Source organism: Oryzias latipes, chromosome 2, assembly GCF_053564925.1.
Source record: "Oryzias latipes strain Hd-rR chromosome 2, Olatipes_Hd-rR_3.1".
Taxonomy (NCBI): domain Eukaryota; kingdom Metazoa; phylum Chordata; class Actinopteri; order Beloniformes; family Adrianichthyidae; genus Oryzias; species Oryzias latipes.
This window is the reverse complement of record NC_136238.1, coordinates 50,915,770-50,935,805: the sequence shown is the minus strand read 5'-3', so window position 1 is coordinate 50,935,805 and position 20,036 is coordinate 50,915,770. Positions and strand designations below refer to the sequence as shown.

At 45.0% G+C, this 20,036-nt stretch overlaps 1 protein-coding gene and 1 long non-coding RNA gene across 4 annotated transcripts in view; one reads left to right on the top strand and one right to left on the bottom strand.

Moving 5' to 3' along the window:
- LOC144989566 (uncharacterized) overlaps positions 1 to 20,036 on the bottom strand; it is a 368,718-nt gene that overhangs the window by 25,188 nt on the left and 323,494 nt on the right. The gene's annotated exons all lie outside the window — the stretch shown is intronic.
- LOC144988945 (NACHT, LRR and PYD domains-containing protein 12-like) overlaps positions 1 to 20,036 on the top strand; it is a 192,959-nt gene that overhangs the window by 13,888 nt on the left and 159,035 nt on the right. For all 3 annotated transcript variants that reach the window (XM_078940351.1, XM_078940346.1, XM_078940354.1), the window contains exon 8: positions 786 to 962. In XM_078940351.1, coding sequence (XP_078796477.1) covers positions 786 to 962 — 177 coding nt within the window. The remainder of the gene's footprint in view (positions 1 to 785; positions 963 to 20,036) is intronic.

The window sequence follows — 20,036 nt, the reverse complement described above, 5'->3', positions numbered from 1 at the left end:
CTGGGGGGCGGAGCTACCTGGCCAAAGGAAGAAGGTTTAGACAAACAGTATATTTAAAACATGATCAAAATAATGAAATAAAACTTTCAAAACTCCAGTCTGGAATATTTAAAATAATTGACAGTTTCCACCAATCAAATTTTAAAATTGATTTTCAACGATTCTTTCACATTGAGTATTCAGTTACTTTATGAGGTATAAGATGACGACAAAACAACAAGTCACTGATTTGGACCTGCGTATGTGCACACACAGGTTCTTTTGAAGCTCCAGAACTAAACCAACTGAAACCCTTAGACTAGCAGCAGAACCATCAGCAGCTCCTCTTCAGGGCCACATTCAGACATTTTGGGCCCCGTGGATCCTCATATTTTTCAAGGCCCCTCTACAGTTTAGAGATGTCCGGAAATGCTGTCAGAGGAGAACTAAAGACTTTTTCAGCTGTTATACTTCACAACCTGTTTTTTCCAGTCAGGATGAGAGAAAGGAAAGTTTCTCTCTGCTTCATTCTTTTCTTGTGAACGTTTTTGAGTTTCTGCAGAGAAACAGCTCTATCGAAGAAGTCAGTTCAGGTTTAGAAAATACATTTTTACTGATCAAAAATAGATTTAAGAGAAACAAACTGATGATTGGTTCAGATTTTCTTCATCAATTGGGTTGATTGTTCTGATGATTGATAGAAACTGATCTATTTCAATCAGGATCTCGTAAATCAGGTCAAACTCTAGTTCCTGGACCTCCAGCTGCATCACGGCTCCTGAACACACTTTTCTGTCTGATTGCAGGTTGGAAAGATGCAGTTTGTCAAAGAACAGCTGTGAAGTTCTGGTCTCAGCTCTGAAGAAAAACCCGTCTAATCTGACAGAACTGGACCTGAGCGGGAACCAGAACCTGCAGGATTCAGGAGTTCTTCATCTGTGTGGTTTTCTGGAGAGTCCAGACTGCAGACTGCAGACTCTGAGGTCAGACTCCATGTTTCAGTTGTGTTCAGATCAATATGATGACAATGTTGTGTTGACACTAAACTGTAGAAAGACCTTTAGTCCATTCACTGTGGAAGATCATCTCATGTTTGAATGTTTTTTCCCATCTTCTTTATTTCTATCAGAGATGAGGACTCAAGTCAAAGATTTATTGAATCAAAGTTGAATCACTCTTTTCTCCACTCAGCATTAACTTTTGATTTGATATCAGCCTCAAATTTGAGACTTCACACAAAACTTAGACGTCACATTTGGGAGTTGGTGCAGCTCGGCTGTTGGGATTCTGTTTTTTTTTCATATGTCCTATGTTACAGAGTTACAGTGAAGACACTAGGCAGAGACACTGATTGGTTCTAAGCCCGTCATTCACTCCTTTTGTCAAGACTTGAACTGTGTTGGAATTCACTCACTATTCCTCAGTGAATGCACTACAGAAATGGTAAATGGTACATACTTGTCTAATGTTTTACTACCCTCTTAGAAGACCCAAAGCGCTTTACAGTCACGGTATCCATAAATACACACATTCAACACTACTACCATCCTAAAACCACCAGGATCAGTGGGGGGTTTCAGTCTTTTGCTTAAGGACTCGTCTGCTCTAGGCATATTTATTAACCATTGAGCATGGAACAAGCATGTCTCACTCGTACATCAGAGTTCATTCATTCAGTGAGTGATGTCATCAACCCTCGATACACAGATACAACAATATCCGATGGGAAATTAGTCATTGCTATAAGTGCTTTGAGCGTCTGAAAAAGCGCAGATAAATCCAACGGCCCCAAGCGGTAGGCCGTGGGGTGCACAAGTGTTGAAAACATTCAACACTTGGGGAGGCCGTGGTGCAGCGGTAGGATGGTCGACACATTGCAGGCTCGACCTTGCCTCTGGTGGGAGGTTGGCGCCAGTGTTCGCCAGCGGAGCCGCCACCAGTGTAAATGGCGTATACTTTTATAGCGCTTTTCTACCTTCTTCAAGGCCCAAATCGCTTTACAGTCACACACACATTCACACCATTTTACTCAACACTCTCACTCGCTCGTAACTCTTTAAATTCACCATAAACGTAAAACAGTTTCCTCTTTTCTTGGAAAACGTCTTAAAGAACTTTGACATGTTTAGGTGCCAAACAAGTCTTGAGAAAACCTCTTCAGTTTGGACTTGGTGGCCTGTTTAGTCATTACATCAGCTACCATTTGCTCTGTAGGGCAATATTCTAAAGTTATCTTGCCACTCTTTACTGTTTCCCAAACAGATTCCCTGTGACATTTTGACTTCACGGTCGGTCTGCTCAAAATCTATTCAATTCTATTCAATTCACTTTTATTTGTAAAGCCCAAATTCACAACAACAGTCGTCTCGATGGGCTTTGTGCGGATAATAGTAGGGTAAAACATAAAATCAAAAGGATAATGAATACATATAATTCAATAGGAAAATTCTAAACTGAACTAAACGAAACAGACAAAACTATACTGGCATCCCTGCCCTTAGACCCCCCTTTGCGGTGAGGAAAAACTCCTAAAAAAAAAAACGATTCCGTAAAAAATGAAGAAACTTCAGTGGTGTCCACATGAAAGAGGGATCCTCCCCCAGGACGGACAGGCGATTTACCAGAACTCATAGAGAAGAATTAACTTATCTAATACTACAACTACACACTTAAAGTCCAGCAAATTAGCTTCATCCAGTTGAAGTTGAGGGGACAGTCGTGGGCGCGAGTCGAGCCGGAGACATGATCCACAGCCAGGTGTAGGAGCAGAGACGAGGTACACGGCCAGGCACAGGAGCACGGATGAGCCAACTGGAATCTGGAAGCATTCCCACCCCCCAGGAGGGGACAGAGGGACAATACATGAATCACTGCACCAAACAGAGGCATGGAGAACTAAATGATGAATAATGATCAAGAATAGAGGAGAGGAACGGTAGAAGTACCGTCAGGACCATAAATATTTGGACAGAGACACATTCTTTCTAATTTAGTTTCTGAACATTACCACAGTGATTTTTAAATAAAACAACTCAGATTCCATTGAAGTGCAGACTTTCAGCTTTTATTCCATGGGTTGAACTTAAAGATTGCATACTTTTAGCACTCTCCCTCCTTCTTTTCACGTTCCACCATCCATTTTAGAAGAACATAAACACTCACCTGAGCACAGGTGTTAGCTCACCCTTACACTAATAGTTTGCATGATTGAATGACTGAAATATTTCACACTAGTTGGTTTGAAGGCATAAGTATGCGTTTGTGAACACTATCTGTTTTGTGTACATGTCGACAGGTGGACATTTTTGCAGCTAGCAGGTGTGTTGATAATATTTGAGTGTGTGTGAACAGGCCCCGCCCTTTTTGTACTACATTTGAACCTTACCGTAATGATAAACAACCAGTAAACTTGTTGCTTTATGCTGCTTCATGGTCTTACCCCCCTTCCCCTCCTATAATCACCCTCCTATCCCCCCCCCCCTCTCTCTCTAACGTCCCTCAGACATACCTTTGGTTTGTCTGTAGATTAATAACCCCTCTTGTTAAAGTAAAATATGTCCAACACAAGAGGCCCTCAGCTCTCATCTGACTGCCTAGCTGTTGGACAGGACAAGTAAAAAAAAACAAAAAAAAAAAAACAACAGCCCCGCCCCCCGTGCACACAAAAAGTCAGGCAGACCTGTCCTCTTCAGCGAGAATAGCGACATTAGTATCATCATTAATTAATTGACTGACTTGTTAAATATGGCAAATAACGTTTATATTTTGAGGGACATAAAAAAGCGACTTCTCCAGTACCGATAGCAGAACTGTGGAGCTCGGTTCTCAACGATACTGCAGTCCTGAAGAATGTTGCCCCGGGGCTCGTTCAATACCGGGGCTTGGTACCCATCCCTACTTACATGGTCTAACAACACCATGGCTGTCAGCAGGAAGGCTCTGCAATGCCTGTTCTTCCTGAGAAGACTCAGGAAGAACAATGTGAACCAGGAGCTGCTGGTAACCTTCTACTGATCAACCATAGAGAGCATCCTGTCCTCCTGCATCACAGTGTGGTTCTCACTCTGACAGAAATACAAACAGCAAAAAAGTGGTATTTACAGAGGATATAGTGAATTTAAATAAAAATAAATAAGTAAAAATACACAGCAAAAGCAACTGTTAAAGAACAAAAAACAACAACTGGAACAATAAGTATATACATAGAAGAATATATGAATGAAAAGGAACACAGCGTTGCTACATAGTGCATCACTGCAGCACAGTGTTGTACAGTCTGATGGCCGTGGGGGGGAATGACCTGCAGCAGCTCTTTCTTGCACTGTGGGGGTAACAGTCTGGTGCTGAAAGAGCTGGTAGCGCCTCTACAGTTTGGTGCAGGGGGTGGGAGGGGTTATACATGATGGATGTTAGCTTAGCTAGCATCGTCAGAATCAGAATTCTTTTGTCATATTGTACATGGTTATACAATGAAATTGCAGCAGCCTTGGAGTGGTGAAGAAAAATTAAATAGACTAAAATAAAAAACGAAAACACTGTAACTTACATCTCTAAACAAAAACTGCACAATATGTACAGAAACAATTGAATATTAAATACATATGAAAAAAATAGAATGGAATGAGTTGAGTTGCCATGAGCGCAGCATAGTAGATATTGTGTGTTATTGCACAGAGACCTGGTTATTGCACACATGTGTAGTAGTCAGTAATTTAGCATTTGTGGAAAGTGAATGTCTTTTTTGCTGCAGAAGATAAGAGAATTTCCCCATTGTGGGATAAATAAAGCGTATCTATTCTATTCAATTCTATAACATCGGCTAAAAATCTTTCAGTAGCTGACACTGTGTCGCTCTTGGACTAATATCTCCAAATATGGTACCTGAATAGTCATCAGTAAAAGATTGCTTATGTTTGTGTTCTTCCATGCTTGGTGTGGGCATTGGACCAGTTTAATCAGTATGGACTAATTCTAAAGCTTGGCCTTTGCGTATGGCTCTCTGTTCCTGGTTTCTGTACATTTCCCTTGTGTACACACTTCACACAGCTGATCTACTTTTCCTAAACTCCCTTTGATTTCCATACCTATTACAACACCTTGTAACTTCTGTATATCATCATAGTTACAATGACCCAAGATCTCATGCCAAGTTTGATTGTCATGACACACTTTACACTGATCATCAGGACTTACTTCAACAGTCGGGAAGTAGTACAAGTTTCCATTTTCTTTTTTTTTCAAATTTATTTTTTATTGAAAAAGCACAGGATAAAATGTACATTGTTTTGACGGGTTACAATGTTCATGCTTTCTCAGTTTTTTTTGTAAATGGAAAAATAAAAAACAAAATAATAATACCGTAAATTCCGGACTACAAAGTGCACCCGATTACAAGCCGCACCCACCCATTTTCACGTGTTTAATTAGTTTTATACATACACAAGCCGCGGCAGAGTACAAGCCGCGCATGTGTTAGGCGATATTGTCGTCCTGACAGATCACGGCCAGCATCCCAGAGTGAATGCAATTCATTAGCACATTGTGGGTGGTTCCAGCTTTGCCTCTGGCTCATGCATTTGAGTGTATCGACATCTGTCAAACAGCATGGACCTCTATTCTGTTCACAAGTTCCTCAGTTATGGTGTTTTTATTTCATTTTTTTTTTACTTATTGACAATCTAGGTATCATACACAAAATTACAAACAGTAACCATATAATCAACATTACATCCCTCAGTTATGATGAGGAAATTTACATCCGCGATCCCCCATTTCCCATGAGTCTTAGGGGCTAAAGGCGGGGCCAACGCCCGGCTCGCCATTCTGTTGTACGTGTTTAAGAATGAGCAGGTATCAGCAGTGCATGGAGGGGTGAACGGGTAAAGCTCTCCTTCCGCTTGTGTCGCGGCAGCGTTATGGGAGTAACAGGGCTGGTTAAAAAACACGCTAGTAAAATAAAGCAGCGGCGACTGAAAAGCGCGCGCCTCAGTGCGGCGCGTGCGTCAGAATTCAGAAGCCTCTGCACTCCGCGGACGCCTCTGTGCTCCGCTCTCGCCCCGCGCGCTCCTTGTCTCCCCTTCCTATCTACTCCGACACCTCTGGCCAGGGCGGCTTCAAGGAGGAGCACTTCGTCCCTGTTGCGCCGGTGAACGGAGCAAATCGTTTCTGTGCAAAGCAATCGGACTTAATACTGTACGTTTTGTGTATGAGGGGCGGGTGCGTTGTTACGTGTGGGAGCCTTCAGACTGCCATCGGCCCCGCAGCTCAATCAGCAGGAGAAGATGTCTCCAGCTCACACGGAGGCTGTGAGTTTTTCAAAGCAAAATTCCGCTTTTACGGTTTCCTTAGAAACCGTAAATGGAGTGTAAATTCACTCCATGCGCTGTTCTCTCCGTCACGCAGCAAACCGGCTTTTCCAAACCCGTTAGTGACGGTGGATTTTTTCACGCTGCTTTTAACGATTGCTTTTAACTTGAAAGCTTCATCATATTGTAGCGGCGATCACGTGCACGTTGGGTCTAATGGCCAAAGGATTCTGGGATGCGGCCGGGCATGCGTGTTTCGTTTTGTTGAACCATGACTGAAGTGTCTAAGACCTGAAGTCAAGTCCATGCTGTTTGGCTGCTTAGAGGTATGTTGAATATAAATGTCTTGTGCTTGGTGTTAGATAAAGAATACAAACTATTCACTGAGTTCGAAAGTACGTACATGGCGGCCGCTAATTAAATCCATAAATTAGCCACGTCACTGAATAAGCCGCAGGGCTGTAAGCGCAGGAAAAAAGTAGCGGCTCGTAGTCCGGAAATTACGGTAAATAAAAAAGGACCATGTGAGGAAGCATGGAGTTTCAAAACATAAATGGTATGACATGATTTCAGTGAAGTTTCAGATGAAGTCTGATCTTACAGGCTTAACAGATTCTGTCCATATCGACCAAGTAGCGTAAAAAACATCCAGCCTTATTTGTGATGAGTGTGAGATTCTTTCCATGATATAAATTCCTTGTACCATATCAATCCAGTCCTCTGTCGTTGGTTGTTCAGGCTTGAGCCATTTTCTGGTTATTGCTTTCGTACTGGCTGCCAGCAGAATGTAGAGCAGTTTCTTATTTTTATTGTCAGGGCCATCAATTTTACTCAAAAACAGACTTTCACAGGACAATGGGAAAACAATAGAAAACACATTTTGCAGATGTTCATGTATGTCAGACCAATACTTCTTGATAATCACACAGTCCCAAAATATATGGAAGTGATTGGCTCCATTATTACCACACCTCCAACATTTACTACTTCCTAGGTATTTTTTCTGAAAGGGTGTAGTAAAAAACCTCATCATGTTCTTCCAACAGAATTCAAGCCAAATGTTTGATCCTGTTGTGACCCATTGTTTGACATACATGTTCCCAATCTCCTCTGTAATAGTGAGCTGTCCTTCTCGCTCCCATTTTTCCTTTACATAGTATGTGTTCCCCCCTAGGTGCGACAAGATACTATTGTATAATTTTGAAATTATTTTCGTAGGGCATATTGCTTTTATTAACATTTCAAAAGTTTTAGGAAACTTCTGGTCATCTGTGGGTATTTTAATTTTTTGATTGAAATAGTGCCTGACCTGTAAATATCTGAAGAAATCTTCAGAATGTAACCCGTGTTTTTCTTTTAGGGTATCATATGTTTGAAACGCTCCCCTTAACCCTTTTGCAATCCATAACTTAAATCTACCATCAAGTGAACTCTGAGTCGTACGCACACCATCTGAGAATTTTTGAATCTTCCACCGAGTTGCATTTCTTAACTGTGTCATTCCAGGTTTTAATCATCATATCCAGTAAGGGGTCATCCTGTAAAGGTAGTTCCCTCTGTAACTTGATATCAGCTAATAAAGCTTTTAATGGTATTTTATCAAAGGCTTTCAGCTCTAGATCTTTCCATCCTGCAGTGTAAACTGGAGAGCACATGCAGATAAGAGGCCTCAGCTGGGCAGCACAGAAATAGTCTTGTAGACAAGGAAGATTTCTGCCACCCTGATCTGTTTTTAATTGTAAGGTTTTATATTTAATTCTGGGTTTTTTACCTCTCCATATGTATCTTGATAACATCTTATCCCATTCTACAAACTGCTTTTGGGGTTTGGGAAATGGTAAACATTGAAATAAGTATAACATTTGTGGTAATATATTCATTCTTATTGAGTCAATCCGTGAGTGAAGGTCTAAAAATGGTATTGCATTCCACCTTTGTAGATCTGACTGTAGTTTAGTATTAAGTGGTCCATAGTTCACTTCAAACATCTTTGTAAAGTCTTTGTATAGAGCAATGCCTAAATATTTAAATAAGTCTGCTTGCCATTCCCATTTGTACTCATCTTTAACATTTCGAGGAGGTTTATAGTTTAAAGTTAAAACCTGTGTCTTGTTTACATTAATTTTATATCCTGACAGAGTCCCAAATTCTTTGAGGGGTTCCATAATTATTGGTAGAGTTTTTGTAGGTTGAGATATAGTTAATAGTAGATCATCTGCGAATAAGGAAAGCTTTTGTTCCTTTCCTGAAACTTTTACTCCTTTAATGTCTGCTCTTTGCCTGATCCACTGCCCAAGAGGTTCAATGTATACAGCAAATAAAAGGGCAGACATGTTACATCCCTGCCGCGTTCCTCTCTCTAAGATTATCGTCTCAGTGAGGTCTCCATTGATTTTTATCCTGGCCGTTGGTTTGTTATATAACCCTGAAATTGTCTCAATCATTGTGAGACAATCTGTGCTCTTCAAGATGGCGCCACGGACGGCTGCCTCTGTGTTTTGGTGCGCTCTACTTTGTTTTACTTTATGTTTTAATTCGGTCTCCTGCCTCAGTTCTGGGGGCTCCTTCTCCAGGGACGATCTCATGAACATCAGAGCTACAACCCCCGTGGACCTTTTTCCAACATTTCTCGCTTCTAAGGTGGATTTACTGGTTATTTTGACCCAGCAAGCACGTAAGAAGGTGAAGCGCCGCAGGAGAGGCGTGCGCTCAGGAGCGCTGGTGCGTCTCCGCCGGCGCGGATGTCGCACTGCGCTGCCCGGAACATTCCTCTCCAACATGCGCTCACTTTGCACTAAAACGGACGAACTGAGCATGCTGCTCAACAAAAACAGAGACTTTTCCACTTCCTGTGTTTTGTGTTTTACGGAGACGTGGCTGTGCGACTCCATACCGGACGCTGCTCTACAGCTTCAGGGATTCCAGCTGTACCGAGCGGACAGGTGCGCGGAGTTTTCCGGCAAAACGAAAGGAGGTGGAATATGTTTCTACATCAACAGCGGCTGGTGCAGCGATGTTTCAAAAGTTTCTCAACTCTGTTCTCCGGACCTAGAGACCTTCACCATCAACTGTAAGCCTTTCTACCCCCCCCCGTGAGTTCTCCTCATTCTTCCTCGTTGTTTACATCCCACCGCAGGGCGACGTGCGCGCTGCCCAGCGAGCGCTGGCTGAGGAGATTCTGAGTGTAGAACGGACAAACCCAGACGCCTTAGTCATCGTCCTGGGAGACTTTAATAAAGCCAACCTATCATCTGAACTCCCCAAATATAAACAGTTCATTAAATGTCCGACCAGAGAGGGAAAGGTACTAGACCGCTGCTACACCACCATCAGCGGTGCTTATCGTGCCGTTCCCCGTGCTGCACTGGGCCTGTCGGACCACATCATGGTGCATCTGATTCCAGCCTACAAGCAGAAATCTAAGCTCTGCAAGCCGGCTGGGAGGACCTGCAAGAAAAGGAGCAGCGAAGCTGTGGGGGAACTTCAGGAGTGTCTGGACTGCACAGACTGGGACGTTTTCAGGTCTGCCACCAGCAGCTTGGACGAGTACACAGACACTGTGACGTCCTACATCAACTTCTGTGAGGACAGTGTCATTCCAACACGCACCAGGGTGAGCTACAACAATGACAAACCCTGGTTCACAGCAAAGCTCAGACAGCTGAGGTCAGAGAAAGAAGCTGCATTCAGAAGTGGGGACTGAGACAAATACAAAGAGGCCAAGCACAGATTTAGCAAGGAGGTGAGGAAAGCTAAATCAGCCCATGGTGTGAGAATGGAACAGCAATTCTCAGCCAACGACTCTGCCCCTGTCTGGAAAGGGCTCAAGACGATCACCAACTACAAGCCCAGAGCCCCCCCCCACTGTCTGAACGACCTGCGTCTGGCCAACGACCTGAACACATTCTACTGCTGCTTGGAGCAGACAGCAGGCAGCCCCATCACCTTCCCCCCCAGCCATTGTCCAGCAACAACCCTTCCCCCCACAACCACTCCCGACCCATCCACACAGCTTCACACCTCAGCGCCCCCCTCCCCCCACTCCCCCCTCTCCATCACAGAGGGAGATGTAAACAAACTTTTTAAACGGCTGAACACCGGCAAAGCTGCGGGTCCGGACTCTGTCTCCCCCTCCACCCTGAAGCACTGTGCCAACCAGCTGTCTCCAGTGTTCACAGACATCTTCAACACCTCACTGGAGACCTGTCATGTGCCAGCCTGCTTCAAATCCTCAGTCATCATCCCTGTCCCCAAAAAGACCAGAATTACAGGACTGAATGACTACAGACCCGTTGCCCTGACCTCTGTAGTTATAAAGTCCTTTGAGCGCCTCATCCTCTCCTATCTCAAAGACATCACAGACCCCCTCCTGGACCCCCTGCAATTTGCCTACAGAGCCAACAGATCGGTAGACGATGCAGTAAACACGGCCCTCAACTTCATCCTCCAGCATCTGGACTCTCCAGGATCCTACACCAGGATCCTGTTTGTTGACTTCAGCTCCGCGTTCAACACAATAGTCCCATCCCTGCTCCATAACAAACTCTCCCAGCTGAATGTGCCTGACTCCACCTGCAGGTGGATCACAGACTTCCTGACGGACAGACCGCAGTATGTGAGGCTGGGGAAGCTCGTCTCAGATACTCGGACCACAAGCACCGGATCCCCCCAGGGCTGTGTCCTTTCACCCCTGTTACTCTCCCTGTACACAAACAGCTGCACAGCTGGTCACCTGTCTGTCAAACTCCTGAAGTTTGCTGACGACACCACACTCATCGGCCTCATCTCTGACGGAGATGAGTCGGCCTACAGGAGTGAAATAGCCAGGCTGGTGTCATAGTGCAGCGCTAACAACCTGGAGCTTAATGCTCTGAAGACAGTGGAGATGACAGTGGACTTCAGGAAGGCCCCAGCCCCCCTCCCCCCTGTCATCCTCTGTGACTCCCCGGTGACCTCTGTGGAGTCCTTCTGCTTCCTGGGAACCATCATCAGCCAGGACCTCAAGTGGCTCCATCACTAAGAAGGTCCAGCAGAGGATGTACTTCCTGAGGCAGCTGAAGAAGTTTCACCTCCCTGAAAAGATGCTGGTAGACTTCTACACTGCCATCATCGAATCCACCCTCACGTCCTCCATCACAGTCTGGTTCGCTGCGGCCACGGCCAGAGACAAGGCCAAGCTGCAACGCGTCATCCACTCAGCAGAGAAGGTGATCGGCTGCCACCTCCCGTCTCTCCAGGAGCTGCACATCTCCAGGACCTGGAGGCGGGCAGCCAGGATTGTAGCCAACCCCTCTCATCCAGGACATAATCTCTTTCGGCCCCTCCCCTCTGGAAAGAGGCTCCGGTCCATCAGGACCAGGACCTCGCGCCACAAGAACAGCTTCTTCCCCACTGCAGTCAGCCTGCTGAACAGTACCCCAACTCCCCACAGCTGACCCCCCCCACACCAAAGGTCTATCGCTGCCACTTACAGGCCCCACCATCCCAGCCCACCTGCGCTCCCACTTTATTTCACCCTACTCTACTGTATATAGTCTGTGAAGGAGCTAAGCCTACAACTCAGCTACTGAGATTGTTTTGACCCAGGTGAGGTTGACGCGCATCTGTTTGCTCCAGTCATTAAATGTCCACTCCCATTTTGTATGGCGATACATTGCCATTTATTTGCTGTCGTTTTACATACATACTTGCGTGTGACATTGACCAGCCTGCGTTCTTACGCTCGTGCGGTACTGCGGTCAAAACCCTTTGCCCTTCTGGGCCAAAACACCTAACAAACACTGTGACGTCTTCCCTTACATACAGAATCTCCCTACTGGCAGTAAGGTGAACTACAATCACATTTATGGCTCCTACAGTCTGCATCCACCTCTCTCCTCTGTTTATTGTCTGTTGTTGTTGTTTCTGTGAACTTAATTTTTAACTTATTCTTAATTGCACTATACACCAAGTCAAATTCCTCGTTTTGTAAAGTGCGCTCTACTGAACCTGGCAATAAAACTTTTTCTGATTCTGATTCTGATTGATTTGTGAAAGCCAGATTTGTCGAGTACTTTGTATAAAAAGGTCCACCTCACCGAGTCAAATGCCTTTTCGGCATCCAGGCTGATCACTAGTGTCTCCTGTTTTTGTTGAACAACTTGATGAATTATATTTAGTACTTTCCTGATGCTGTCCTGTGTCTGTCTTTGTCTAATGAATCCTGTCTGGTCCTTATGTATCAGCAGTGGGAGAATTGTTTCCAATCTCCTTGATATTATAGAAGTGAATAGTTTGTAGTCGATGTTTTAAAACACTAACTGGCCAGTAGTCAGCACAATCCAGTCTGTCCTTCCCCTCTTTGGGGATTATTGAGATTATTACTTCATTCCAAGACAATAGAGTTATTTTCTTCTCCATCACCCAATTAAATGTTTTTAATAAGGTTGGAATTAGTCGAGTTTCCATTGTTTTATACCATTCTGGACTAAACCCATCTGCTCCCGCCATTTTTCCACTTTTTAGTTTTCTGATTGCAAATTGAATTTCTTCACTGGTAATTGCTGTAAGCAATTTTTCATTTTGCTCAGCTGTTAGAGTTGGTAAATCTAAATGTTTTAAAAATGCATCTATTTGGTCACTATTATTTAGGTTTTTTTCTGAGTAGAGATTTTTATAGTATTCATGAAAACACTGTTGAATTTTCTCCTGGTCCGTTTCAATTTTTTTACTTGAAGGATTTTTTATTTTATAAATTGCTCTCTCTGCTTGTTGTTTTCTCAGTTTATAAGATAGAAGATTTAAAGATTTGCCGCCTACTTCATAATATTTTTGTTTCATTAAAACAAGTTTTTTTTTCTGTACTGCCAGTGTATTAATGTTGTCAATTTCTTTCTTTCATTTTGTAATTTCAGTCTTATTTTTGGACTTTACATTTTGGAAATGCTCCTGTTGAAGTTTTAACAGTTTTTATTCTAAGCGGAGCAATGCTAGTGTGGGCGGAGACAACTGCTTACGCTCCTCCGGGTTTGGACGAGTCTGCCGTTCCCAGAAAGGCAGAATTTGCTTCAGATCGGGATCAGCCCGTTGGAGTGAAGCCATGTCTGAGGGGCTGTGATGGGGCACGGCGACCATAGTGGCTTGGGTCACACTGACATTCTCTGTCTGTTGCACCTGCTGCAACGACTGGGGCGAGCTACTGCCGGCAAGACCATCCTTCCAGGCCTGCATGTCTGGGAAGTGCTGCCTAGACAAAGCGTCCGCTTTCTGTTGCTGCACCCTGAACGGTACTTAATTTCAAGGTCAAACGCTGCCAGCTGAGCTGCCCACCGTTGTTCCATGGCACCAAGCTTAGCAGTGGACAGATAACTGAGGGGATTGTTGTCTGTGTAAACCACGCATTTCTGTCCCAGAAGGTACTCCCTGAATTTCTCAGCCACAGCCCATTTCAGTCCCAGAAACTCTAACCTCATGGAGCTGTAATTGGATGGGTTCCTCTCAGTAGGCCGCAAGCCTTGACTAGCATAGGCTATTGGCCTGACCCTACCCTCTTGTTCTTGTAAAAGAACAGCTCCGAGGCCTTCGTTGCTAGCATCAACCTCGAGGATGAAGGGGCGAGAAAAGTCTGCATAGGCCAGCACTGGTGTTGTTGTCAGCTTAGTTTTTAAAGCTTCAAAGCTGCGCTGACACTCCTCCGTCCAGCGGTCACCTACACCATGGGCTGACCTCTTACAGACCCTGGCACCCTCCAGCTCTGCAACCAACCTGTGCAGGGGTGCAGCCAACTTGGCAAATCCCTCCACAAAACGTCAATAATAGCTGGCAAAGCCAATAAACGACCGTAGCTGGAACACTGTGGCAGGGGGTGGCCAGTTAACCACTGCTGCCACCTTGCCCGGGTCTGTAGAGACTCCCTGGTTTGAAATCACATGCCCCAGGTAATTTACCTGGCGCTGAAAAAAGGCACATTTGGTGAGCTTAACCTTAAGCCCCTCCTGCTGCAGTCTCTCAAGCACGAGCTCCAAGCGCTCCAGATGCTGTTCGACTGTAGAGGAAAAGACCACGATGTCATCAAGGTATAAAAGCAAGGACTGACCCTGCTGCTCACCAAACATTCGCTGCATCAGCCTCGGAAATGTACTGGGGGCGTTGCAGTGGCCGAAGGGCATGCGATTCCACTCAAAAAGGCCAAACGGTGTGCAGAACGCAGTCTTAGAGCGATCCGCCTCTGCCACCGCAACCTGATGGTAACCGCTGGCTAAATCCAAAGTGGAGAACCAATGAGCTCCTGACAGAGCATCCAGAGATTCCTCGATTCTAGGAAGTGGAAAAGCATCCTTCATAGTTCTGCTATTCAACTGCCGATAGTCCACACAAAGGCGGAGACCACCATCCTTCTTGCGGATCAACACTATTGGGGACGCAAAAGGGCTTCAGCTCTCCCGAATCACCCGAGACTGGAGTAAATCGTTTATATGCTCCTTTGCTGCCTCATAATCCGACGGAGGAATGCGCCTGTAGCGCTGCCGGACAGGAGTTTCATCCACCAAGGGGATCTCGTGGGTGATTAGGCTCGTGCAGCCCAGGTTACCTTCATGCATTGAAAAGACAGTTGCATATTTCTCCAGAAGGGCTGTGATTTTCTCCTGCTCTTCCACAGACAAGGCAGAGAGATCTATTGACTCCAAATGGGCCCGGGGCAGGGCAGATGCTGAATGGGCAGCCACTAAGGCAGCTCCTACAGGTACCTCAGTGACCTCCTTGGGCAAACTCACAACGCCAGCTGGAGCCAGCGTGCCCATAAGGGTACGTGGATGAAGTCTCACAGCAGTGGACCCCACGTTGATGACCGGGATATACGCGGTCCCCCGTTCTACCCTCACCAGCGATGGGATTGCTTGAAGGCCAGCAGGGAAGCCTGAGCTACATGGGTCAAACAACACTGCCGAACCAGTGCATTGTTCTGAACAGGTGGCAGCAACGACAGCCAGGACACCACCAGAAATCCAACGAGCCCTTCGACCACGTGTCCTTGCATTGTAAACAGTGAGGATTATGTTAGCTTGAGCTTGGTGGCACCGTTCCAGGGCCCCAAGAATTACATCCGGGGCTGTGGACACCTCAGATTGTCCAAAGAGTGTACTGCCATATTGGGCAAAGAGCTCTTGGTAGCAGCGCCGGATGATGTTCATACCCAAGACACCTGGCGCCTGAATAGGTCCTCCACCAGGGATATCCTTTACAACCAGCACACCACATTGTTGCAATAACTTGCCACACAGTCCCACTTCCAACTCCAGGTAGCCCAGATATGGAATAGCTAACCCGTTAGCCGCCCTCAGTTGTAACCACTGGCAGGAGCGAAGGCGCTCCTGTCCCCATGGCTCAAACTGCTGCTTGAAAAAGCTTTCAGTGATCGTGGATACCATGGACCCAGTATCCACCAAACATGAGATGGGTCGACCCCCCATGAACACCTGTAAATGTGGACAAGAGGCCAGAAGGCCATCGCAATCGCCGCTGGAGCCCGAAGCTTCCCCTTCCGAGCTGTGGCTCTGCAACTCGGCGGGCATTAGTTTTCCGACTGTGGGATGTAATTATTTCTCTGGCGGGACCTTTGGGTAGGCGAGACTGTGCAGGCCGAAGGAGCCACCCGGACGCCATCACAATCCTTGGCAAAATGCCCAGGTTGTTGACACCTTCTACAAATAAGGGAACCACGAGGGGGACGGCTGGTCCGGGTAGGATTCTGCAGACGCAACAGGTCCCGAGACATCTGGAGGATCTGCTCTTGTTGGAGCCTTAACATCTCCTTTATCTCTGATAGTTCAGACACCGGAGGGACTGATTGGGAACTACCCCCAACGCCAAACTGGAACCCAGGGACAGAAGTAACTACAACTCCGTACGCCTCCAGGGAGACCCTCCCGCTCCCACTGTATTGCCTCACCCCTAACCTCTAGCAACGTAGCGGTGGGCCGTCGGCGCACAAACTGCTTTAATTCACGGCGTAGGGCGCAGTCAAAAACATGTTCCACAAATTGATCCCGCAATAAAATCTCAGCATTCGGAACACCACTAGGTGCAGCTCCCTTAACTGAGGCCATTAGGCTCATTAAAGCCAGGGAGTATTCATGCAGTGTCTCACCTTCCTGCTGCCGACGAGAAAAAAATGCCTCCTGCAAGGCAACATAAGAGTCAGTGCAGCCGTACAATTCCTGTAGCACTGCAATGACCCTAGCCGGGTCCTCCCTGTCGGAACTGGGGCGATATTTAATTTCATCGCGGGCCTCTCCCTCCAGGTGATCAAACAAAAAGAACGCCTGATCGGCTACACTTAAATGGCGAGCCCTCATGCAAGCCTGCACCTCCTCAAGCCACTCCGTAAGCCCAATACCAGTCCGTCCTCTAAACATGGGACATTTTCTGTCTCTAGGGACATACAACAGTCTCTCTACTATGGGAGGATTGGTCGAAGGCCCAGCCACAATGGCAGGTGCTGCACTAGGGCCAGAAGCTGCCGCTTGTTGCTGCCGCAGCCTCTCATTCTCAGCTTGTAGCCGTGAAACCAGGTCTGTTAAATCCTGGACCTGTCCTTCCATTACTAAAACCTGAAGGACCAAAGAAACAAGACCACTTTCCAGGGTTATTGGGACGCCAAGTTACCTGTCCCAATCACCTTCCTCGCTTCCAAGCGGAACCAGCTGCTGTTTTGCAATAAAAAATAAATATATAAAAAGTTTAAACAGAACTCCAATATCAGGCCTGCGTGTCACCAAAAACAGAAGTGTGTATATATATATATATATATATATATATATATATATATATATATATATATATATATATATATATATATTTTTTTTTTTAATAACCACACGTCTCTGCCAAGTGCGCGATCCTGCCGACAACGCCAATTGTGGTCCCGAGGGACACTTTTTCTTGCAATGGAGGCGCACAAAGCACGAGACGGAGGAAACAAGGTTAAAATATAATTTATTTGCAAAATCCTAAAACCATTTAAAATGAAGAAGTTAAAAAGATGAGCACCACAGACACCCGTTCACTGGGCTGAGGATTTTTTCACTAGGCGAGGTGGAGGCTCCCAAATAAAATGTCAACTTATGAGATAAAAATCACCCCACTCACATGATAAAAAAAACACTCACACGGTGAACCCCTCACCCGAAGACACGCCACTGCAAAACCGGAGAAGGCCTCCACCTTACACCCAGGACTGACGCCTGGGTCCTCAGTGCTGGTGACAAAACAAAAAACAGGGGACAATAATTCAATAGTTCGTCTTAAAGCAAAATAACAACGGGTCCCAGCAGTTCGGTGACCCAGAACCAACCCTAAAAATACAAGACTAAAATAAAACACCAGTTGGCTACTCAAGCGGGGGTTAGCCGTTTACTCGGATGCTGCACAGTGCTGTGAGTGCCGCTCGTCTTGGCTTTGGGATAGATGAGGGGAGTCCAGGCCCCAAAATGTCCCGATCGCCTCCCTGGCGAATTTCCGTCGGCGAGCACTCCAGAAAAACCCTCCTTTAAGTCCAAACTGGATCCTTTCCACGCAGGATCAATAAAAGGTTCTGATAAAATCAGTATAAAAAGCCACATATACAAACAGCATAAAAAAAACAGCAGGTGTTCCACTCTTGGGAGCGTTAGAAAGTCCCTGGTAGAACAGAAAAAACAAACAAACATTAACGCACGACGCTGAAGTTAGCTTCCGATTCACAGCTTCCGATTCGCGAGGGCACTAAAGAAACATTCCGCTGCAGTTTTCGCACTAAGACCACCCTAAAACCGGGTCCTGTTCAAAAACCGCTGGACCTGGACTGCTCAAACCTGGATTAAATAATAATTTAGATAGTAAAGAACACAATAAATGCTGTTTCTGATTTGTGAAACCTTCCTCTGATTTGTGAAAATGTGAAAGAGGTTGATTTTTAATCGCATTTTACGCACTGAGTCTACTTCAGGCCGGGTCCTGTGCAAACACCGTTGTGTGAAATAGTATCATTTCATCGAATTTTATGCAATTTAAGGATAATGGGGACAAGGGAAGGACAAATTTAAGGAAAACACCATAACAGGAACTTTAAAGTAAATCAGAAAACAAACCAAGAAATATTGAACAAAAAAACAAAACTTAAGTCAGTGGTACATGCTAACCATGACCATAACTATTTGTTCAATCTGACATCTGTTTCCCAGTTTCTTTTGTATGTTGAGATTTTGAGACACAGTGCGTAAAATGCTATAAAAATCAACCTATTTCACATTTTCACAAATCAGAGGAAGGTTTCACAAATCAGAAACTGTGTTTAATGTGTTCTTTAGTATCTAATGCATAATTTAATCCAGGTTTGAGCAGTCCAGGTCCAGCGGTTTTTGAACAGGACCTAGTCTGAGGTGGACACAGTGCGTAAAATGCTATAAAAATCAACCTATTTCACATTTTCACAAATCAGAGGAAGGTTTCACAAATCAGAAACTGTGTTTAATGTGTTCTTTACTATCTAATGTATAATTTAATCCAGGTTTGAGCAGTCCAGGTCCAGCGGTTTTTGAACAGGACCCGGTTTTGGGTGATCTTAATGCGAAAAATGCAGCGGAATGTTTCTTTAGTGCCTTCGCGAATCGGAAGCTGTGAATCGGAAGCCAACTTCAGCGTTGTCATTAATGCTTAAAATGATCAGCTTAGGCAAACGCAAGGCTTGTTGAGCGACGCCACCTTACCGAGGCTCTTTCTGTTCAACACCTGGTAATCAAAAAGCGCTAAGCCACGCTATCAGCAGAGCTGCAAGAGCTCACCCTTTGGCCGCGAGTATCCGGCGCTGAAACCAGCATAAAATCATGAAAGCCGACCACACACACTGTCAACAGGCTACCACCGCTACCTTACCTGTGAGGCTAAACCGGATGTATACAATTGGAAGTGGGCGGTCCCAGTGGCCAAATGCTGCACACCCTGCCAGTGACCGCCTAAGGTTTTTTATAGTGCCCCAAGAGGCCACCGCCCGTAATTACTCTCTGAGCCACACCTGAGCCAATTGATCCTACCACATAAGCTCTTCAGTTTCTGTTGACTAGCTTTTTTCTGGTAGGATGAGATGCTAATTATTTTCCCTCTCAGAACTGCTTTTAGAGCATCCCAGAGAGTTCCTGGTGATACCTCACCATTATCATTATGTACTAAGTATTCTTTAATTTCATTTCTCAATTTATCTTTGATATTTGGGTAATTTAAAATGTTATTGTTTAATCTCCAAATAGTGGATCTTTTCTGTCCTGCCAAGTAGAGACTCACTGTAACTGGATTATGGTCAGAAATTGCAGAAATTCCAATCTCACTGTTTTTCACTCTTAATTGGTCATTTTTGAACATAAATATGTAATCTAGATGAGAGTAAACATTATGAGGGTGAGAGTAGTGAGTATATTCTCTTGTTGGATTATTTTCCATCCACACATCCACTATGCCCATTTCCTCCATGAGATGTCTCATCTTTTTCCCAATCTTTATAGTCACCTCTGCCATTTGAGGAATCGAGTGAGTTATTCAATACAATATTGAAGTCTCCGCCGCATATCAAGGTTCCTTGACTTGTTGCTGAAATTAATTAAAAAATATGTCTATAAAAAGACCAGTCACTATCAGGGGGAACGTATACATTTAGTCATGTTATTAGAATACCATTGATTTTTCCTGTTGTCATTATATACCTGCCTTCTTTGTCTTTGTATTCTGATACGTGTTCATAAT